At 54.4% G+C, this 7,856-nt stretch overlaps 1 protein-coding gene across 1 annotated transcript; it reads right to left on the bottom strand.

The window, feature by feature from the left end:
* Nucleotides 1–1,617: 1,617 nt before the first annotated feature.
* LOC124698326 (U-box domain-containing protein 11-like) lies at nucleotides 1,618–3,550 on the bottom strand. The gene has a single exon (XM_047230816.1). The coding sequence runs from the start codon at nucleotides 3,471–3,473 to the stop codon at nucleotides 1,866–1,868; it is 1,608 nt and encodes a 535-aa protein (XP_047086772.1). The 5' UTR covers nucleotides 3,474–3,550; the 3' UTR covers nucleotides 1,618–1,865.
* Between the last annotated feature and the right edge of the window lie 4,306 nt (nucleotides 3,551–7,856).

The following is a 7,856-nucleotide window of genomic DNA, read 5'->3' on the forward strand; positions in this document are numbered from 1 at the left end:
CTCTTCTTCCTGCTCCTCCTCCTCTTCATTGCCGCCTTCATGACCATATCATCATCTGCTCCACTCTGACGTAACGCTGATTCTTGGATGTGGTATGCATTGAACAGGGACACCTCCTTGTTGTAGGCGTTCCAATGATCCTTCAGCTGCTTCGAGGTCCGACGACGGGCAGGATCCGAGGTAGAGTTGAAGGTTGCAGCTATCTGACCCCAAAAACTAGTGTCGGTCTTGCAATTACCGGCAACAGAGTCCTTGGAGTTAAAAAGCCAAGCATTAACCTACCCCGAAATAGATATTGTTAGTGAAAAATCCAAGGAAGAACCAACCCCGAAATAAATATGTGATGGGTAAGTAAAGTACCAGTTTTTCCTCTTCCGCAGTTGTCCAGTCAAGCCTCTTTGCACGCGGTGGTACGATTGTTTCCACGGCATTGGACTCGGAGCTTGGTGCACTTGCTTCAGAAGGTGGTGGGGGGTACGGACCATATGGCGCGTATGGATACGGAGGTGGAGGGTATGAACCGTACGAAGGTGGTGGGTAAGGAGGTACAGTGCCACTCCCGCTACCTGTAGGTGGAGCATTTGGAGGTGGTTGGGGGTATGGATACGGAGGCGGAGGGTATGAACCATATGGCGCCGGAGGTGGAGCGTATGGGCCATATGGCCCCGGAGGTGGTGTGCCGGAGGAGTATAAAACTCGGGGAAGCGGCGAAGAACCGACATTGGTGCGACGATGTGTCGGAGAGACACCATCTAGGTCTATTGGTGACCCGTCGGGCTGCAACAGATCCGTGAACGTGGTCAAATCTGGTGGAGTCCAACCGGACATGGTGGAGAAGATTTGAGAGATGGAAGGTGATGAATGAGATGAAATGGGTGTGGAGTGAGTGAAACCATATGGGGGTATTTATAGGGGGTGGGGATGAAATTTTAGGGTTTTTTGAACCAGCAACGGCTACCCCAACAGATCGCGCCACGTCAGCTAGCCGTTAGACCCTATCGCCCGCCTCTCGCCCGATCTCGCCCGCATCTCGCCCTCCAGTCGCCCGCCTCTCGCCCGCTCTCGCCCGCCCTCTCGCCCCCAGCGCTCACGCCCCGCCTCGCCAACGCTGCCGCCCCGCTATCGCCCGCCTCTCGCCTCCCTCTCGCCCCCAGCGCGGGCGGTAGCGGGCGATAGCGCCGGGCGCCCGCGCCACCGCCCCGCGCTCTCGTCTCGCCCCTCTCTCGCCCCTCTCTCGCCCCGTCGCCGGCGATAGCGCCCCCACTACAGCCCGTGTTGGCACCAGCCTTAGAGCATCTCGTCATGACCCCTAAAGTGTTCTCCAAAGAGAATTGGGACACGCCGGACACTTACCTTCCCCAGCGAGCACTCCATAAAAACTGCTTTGGTCCGGATGTGCCCCAAATATTATCCGACATCCCCAGTCTATCCTCTATGTGTAGGGGCTTTATCAAAAATACCAGACACAACTTTTACGCTTATTTTTTTATTTGAAGGTCATGTATGGAAAACGCGGCTGGGAACGGAAGCCCCAAAACACGTCACCATGCTGCGGCTTCCCCAACCGTCCAATCCGAGGACGTTGTTCAAGCGATGCGACTTGAGATGCTCTTAAAGTTACAAAAGTATCTATTTTTTTCATACAAGCAGTATATAGTCCCTAGACAATCAGTGACAGTGAGCTAGAGGCAGTGAGCAGCAGCTCTCAACATCTTTACAAAGATTCATACAGAGAAGAACATGTACAAATATTCAACAGAGAACAAAGCAGCAGATGAAGTGATTAAAGCACGTTACAGATTCGATCAGTGCAGGAACCGTGAATTCCTCGCCCAAATTGGAGCGTGATCGATGATCGCCGGCCGTCACGTCCGGGGGAACACACCGAGCATCTTGCCCCTGCCCAGGCACTCGGAGAGCTCCTTGGCGCCGTCGACCTCCGCAGCCACAAGCCCCTGCAGGAAGCCGCACGCGCCGGCTGCCACAATCTGCTTCCGGCAGCGCCGGGACCGCGAGACGGCGAGCAGCAGCGATAACGGGAACCGCTTGTCGACGCCCCGGACGGCAGGATCCAGCAGCTGGACAGCGTTGACGATGCCCATCTCCTCCTTCTTGAACAGCTTCCGGTAGCTGCTCGCCGCGACGAGCGCCGCCAGGGCCTTCGCGGCGGCGTCCCTCTCGGTGACGATTTTAGCCTCCAGCATCCAGACTAGCCTCGGCATGGCGTCCCCGACCTCCTTTCTCGCCTTGCCGCTGCCGACGTTGCACAGCTCCGCCAGCGCCATGGCGGCCTCCGCGCGGGTGGTAGCCTTGTCGCTGCCAAGCGCGGCCACGACGTGGCCGACGAAGCTGGCCGAGGCGGCGATCTCGGCGATGTAGCGGAAGGAGGCCATGTTGCGGAGGAGCCCGAACGCCGGCGCGAGGCCCGGCTCGTCGCCGCGGCACGACTCGAGCAGGTCCTTGACGCAGCCGAGCGCGCCTTCCTGGAACGCCTCGACCTTGAGCCTCTGTCCCTCGTCGGTGTCGCTGGCGGTCAGGTTCTGGAGGCAGCCGAGCGCGAGCTCCTGCGCGCGCGGCGTGCCGAGCGAGACGAGCTGCAGCAGCAAGGGCAGCGCGCCCTCGTCGCGGAACGCGGGGAGCAGGTCCGGGAAGGCGGCGACGTTCCGGAGCACGCCCGCGGCGGCGGCCTGCGACGCCGGGGTGCCCGCGGCGCAGACCACGAGCAGCGCGGCCACGCCGCCGCGCGACGCGACGACCGCCGCCGCGTCGCGGGACGAGGCGGTGAGGGGTTCGAGGGCGACGCACGCCTGCTCGGCGCTGGCCCCGCCGGACTCCAGCGCGCGGCAGAGGTGGGGCACGACGGTGGGGGATTCTTGGATCAGGAACGGGCGCGCGGCGTCGGAGGACGCGAAGGCGGCGAGCACGGAGACGGCCTTGTCGCGGGAGGCAGGGAGGAGGTCGCCGGAGTCGAGCATCGCCGCGACCGCGGAGACAGCGGCGGCGGTGGATGGCGCCGGGAGGGACCCGACGGATTCGGCGAGCGAGTCCAGCGCCGCGGCGCGGGAAATGGCGGAGCCGAGACGGAGGCGGGGCAGCAGGGTGTTGGATCCATCACCGTCGCCCACGGCGGAGGGTGGAGAGACGAGCAGGCGCGCGTCGGCTGCGAGCTGGGAGAGGGAGGCGGAGGAGGAGGAGAGGAGTGAGACGGTGTGGAGGTGGCCTAGAGGAGGGCCGCTGCAGACAGATAGGAGAGCCGAGAGCGCAGAGGCGAGGGGCGCGAGGAGCGGCGCGGAGGGCGGGAAGGCGGGGTGGGAGAGGGAGGCGGAGAGCGACGAGAGGGAGGCCGAGATAAAGGGCCAGTGGCGGCGGAAGGCTGGTGAGGAGGCAGCAGCGGAAGGGAGCTCGTCTAGGAGGCGGAGGCACTCCTCGAGGGCGTTGCCGGTGGGCTCGCCGGACTCCGGCGGCGGTTGCATATTCTGGGTGGTAGGATGGCAGAATGGAGAGAGAGAAAGGGTATTCCGCGTTTCCTGCCAACTATATCGTCGTTTGGCGTCCAACATCACTCGCACCTCCAGAACAAGTGGGCCCGAAAACAAGCTTGTAGAGCTGGGTCAAAGACCAGTGCACGGCTTATCGCGAAAATGCTCTCGCCACTTCTCCGAGCCCATACTATTCATGGCGGAATCACCTCGATCTGCGTCCATGGCGGGCTAGGGAGGAGGGGAGTGCCCCTCTACGCATCGCGCGAGCATCTCCCAGTGCCACTTGCCACCATTCCAACATCAAACTCGTCCACTTCGAGCTCATCGCCGATAGTTAGGCTCCTGACGAAATTCAGGGTAAATCGAAGGCTGACGCTGGTGATCTGCGCGGATGAGGAGGGAGATGAGGCGGGGGAGCGGTCGTGGTGGACGGAGCGCGGTGCCGGAGGTGGGGAGGAGGAGATGGGACCTCACGAAGGCGTTGCGGGTGCGGAACCTGGATCGGCAATGGAGAGGTTGAGGTCGTCGCGCGGGGAGGATTCCGAGGACGGAGCAGCTTCAACGCCTCGGCGCAGAGGCTTCAGCTTCTGCGTTGGCTCTTTTGAGCCAATCGCCGTTGATCCCGAGCTCGCCTACCTCGGCGCGGCGGCGGGGATCGACGGGCCAAGCGAAGCCAGAGTCAAGGCACGTTGCGGTGGTGATAATGGCACTGCAGGCGCCGATTCAGTGGCGGAAGCCTGGTCCAAGGACTGCCTTGATGCAAGAAGTCATCCAGCGGGATCTGGAGCTCCAGGACACGACGTAGAGCCTGTTGGAGGGCAAGCGAAGGATGTCGGAGCGGATTCAGCGGCCGAAGCGAGCGCTATCCCCATTCGCGATGGCGGTGCAGAGAGCTCAAGCACAGCTGCCGCCGCGGTGGAACAAAGCTGCCTCATCCTTTGGGGCTAGCTTTTACGGAGCTGAAGGCCGCATCGGCGCTGCTGATCCTTCTGCAGAAGATTTCGAGGTCTCAGAAGTCTGATAGGAGCTGTTGCTAATGGTTTTGGCGGGAAGGAAAAGGTGGAAGAGGTGGTGTGGTGGGTACCATGTGCTTGTCCATGGCGTCGTGGACCGAGTCAAAAGTTGGTGGGTGCTCTGGATCTGTTGTGGACATGGAGGATAAGGATGTCGAGCTGCTTTTTTAACGGTCGTGGCATATTCCTCAACATATGGACAAGCCACCCACGAGGGAGGTGGCATGTATAAAACCACACCTGCTGGCTAGGGTTCGCAGTCCTCCTCCACCACCGCCATTGCCACCAGAGAGAACAGGACTATGTTATTTGGGGGCTGAAGAAACATAGCTCATAGATCTAGAGGTTGAAGAAGTGATCATGGTTGATCGTGGCCGTGGTGGAAGAAACGGTGGGAGAGGATCTGGAGGAGGAAGGGGGATAACTGGAATCGACAGCAGCATAGCCACCAATTCCAGCAGAATCCACAACAACAGCAACAACAATTCCAGGATTTTTAGCAAAACCAAGGTGGTTTCCCTTTCCCTCCACAGTCTTATGGTTTTGTTCCTGGTGGGATGCCTCCTCCTTGGGCTTTCCAAGGTGCCTACCCTCAATTTCCTCCACAAAAATTTGGGTACCAATCCAACCAGTGGATAGCTGATGTCTACGCACGCTTCTATTCCTGTAGACAGTGTTGGGCCTCCAAGAGCAGAGGTTTGTAGAATAGCAGCAAGTTTCCCTTAAGTGAATCACCCAAGGTTTATCGAACTCAGGGAGGTAAAGGTCAAAGATATCCCTCTCAAGCAACCCTGCAATTAAGATACAAGAAGTCTCTTGTGTCTCCAACACACCTAATACACTTGTCAGATGTATAGGTGCACTAGTTCGGCGAAGAGATAGTGAAATACAAGTAATATGGATGATTGTAAGTAGTAATTGCAATCTGAAATAAAAATGGCAGCAAGCAAACATTTAGCAGAACTTGTTGGAAACGGGGTTTCAATGCTTGGAACAAGGCCTAGGGATCATACTTTCACTAGTGGGCACTCTCAACAATGATCACATAAATAAATAACTTCTCTTCACTTGTGCTACTTTCAAACACTCTCTTGTTGGATAACAAACACCATTCATTGTGTAGGGCTACAAGAGCACCCTCAAGCCGGAGTAAACAAGCTCCACAACTTCATAAAGGAATCACACACGACGCGCACACTCTCACCATCACACCGTGGAGAGTGAATCCGGAGTTCATATTAAAGTAACCTCTGGAGTGCATAATAGACCGTTGCAATTTAGACCGAGTACTAACATAGCATACACACTGTCACCAATAGCTATGAAAGGGGAAATAGATCACATCAATACTATCATAGTAATAGTTAACTTCATAATCTGCAAGAGATTACAATCATAACCTACGCCAAGTACTACATGATGCACACACTCGTCAACTTTACATCATGGAGGAGGAATAGACTACTTTAATAACATCACTAGAGTAGCACATAGATTAATAGTGATACAAAGCTCATGATCACATAAAGATCACACCATGGGAGAGAGAGATGAACCACATAGCTACCGATAGAGCCCTCAGCCTCGGGGGAGAACTACTCCCTCCTCATCATGGGAGACAGCAACGACGATGAAGATGGCGGTGGTGTCGATGGAGATGACTCCGGGGGCAATTCCCCGTCCCGGCGGCGTGCCGGAACAGAGATTGTAAGGGTATATTGCCCTTATGTGTGGTTTTGGTAATTAATGACAACCCCTATGAACTAATGTTTTCATTGAGTTTATATGAAGGAATATTCCATAGGTACTACTTGCTCTCCATGTGTTGGATTCAAGTATGGATGTCATGAAGATAAAGATATACCTTGTGTATTGGCATCAAGATCATCGATTTGAAGATACATATGTGATATGATCAAGAAGAAGAAATGAAGATGGAGTTCTTATGTGGAACTCAATATTAGCCATGTTCTATCTTAAGTGAGTATGAGAAGATACAAGGTTGAGTTGGGCAAGTTCAAGATGAGCATCTTGAGTGGATCACATGCTTGAAGCTTGTCGTACATTCGGTGATAATGGACATGTGAAGATGTGCATCAATGGAGCTTTCCCATCATAGTCTATGGGGGAGCATTTGTGAGTCTTCACGAAGCAACATTGATCAAGTGAGGCATTCTGGCTTGAGTGAAGTTTGAAGAGTTGTCATCAAGATCAAGCGGGATGCGCAAGGCAAAGGTATGGCCTTGCTAGGTTTTCCTTTTACCGGTCTCAAGGTGGATGTTGGGAGACCAGATTATAGGATAGATAGCCGCACTATTAAGAGGGGCTTTCGGTTGAGTAACTTGATCACACCATCTTAGGGAGCTCAATCCTTTGCATACTTTGCATATCCTTATTGCTTCTTGGTGTTTATCTTTGTGAGGTTCTTGAGCTTGTTGCTAGCTTTACAATAAGCCCAAGTTCATCGAAAACGGAATCCGCATGCATCTTCTATTGCGTTTTCGAGTTTGGACGTCTTCACCGTTTCTTGACGGTAGGAGACTCCCTCTCTAAAATCTTCTAAAATGTTCTGCGAGGAGTCTCCATATTGTTGGGGTTCTATTCGTCGTTATCTTTCCAACAAAATTGGTTTCATGTCAATCGGAGTTCGGGAGCATTAGTTTTAAAGAAAAGGGGAAAAGAATAAAAAGGAAAAGAAAAGAAAAAAGGGGAGGTAGTGGCCGGTGATGCGTGTAGTTGACACGTCCGTTGGGAACCCCAAGAGGAAGGTGTGATGCGCACAGCGGCAAGTTTCCCTCAGTAAGAAACCAAGGTTTAATCGAACCAGTAGGAGTCAAGAAGCACGTTGAAGGTTGATGGCGGCGGGATGTAGTGCGGCGCAACACCGGAGATTCCGGCGCCAACGTGGAACCTGCACAACACAACCAAAGTACTTTGCCCCAACGAAACGAGTGAGGTTGTCAATCTCACCGGCTTGCTGTAACAAAGGATTAACCGAATTGTGTGGAAGATAATTGTTTGCAGAGAAAACAAGTAAAAACAAGTATTGCAGCAGATTTGTATTTCAAGTATTAAAAGAATGGACCGGGGTCCACAGCTCACTAGAGGTGTCTCTCCCATAAGATAAAAGCATGTTGGGTGAACAAATTACAGTCGGGCAATTGACAAATAGAGAGGGAATAACAATGCACATACATGGCATGATAAGTATAGTGAGATTTAATTGGGCATTACGACAAAGTACATAGACCGCCATCCAACTGCATCTATGCCTAAAAGTCCACCTTCAGGTTATCGTCCGAACCCCTTCCAGTATTAAGTTGCAAAGCAACAGACAATTGCATTAAGTATGGTGCGTAAT

The sequence above is a fragment of the Lolium rigidum genome, chromosome 3 (assembly GCF_022539505.1).
Source record: "Lolium rigidum isolate FL_2022 chromosome 3, APGP_CSIRO_Lrig_0.1, whole genome shotgun sequence".
In the NCBI taxonomy this organism is placed as follows: domain Eukaryota; kingdom Viridiplantae; phylum Streptophyta; class Magnoliopsida; order Poales; family Poaceae; genus Lolium; species Lolium rigidum.

Bases quoted from the DNA above. Each gene is read 5' to 3' on its own strand.
- LOC124698326 (XM_047230816.1), bottom strand. From the start codon at position 3,473: ATGCAACCGCCGCCGGAGTCCGGCGAGCCCACCGGCAACGCCCTCGAG.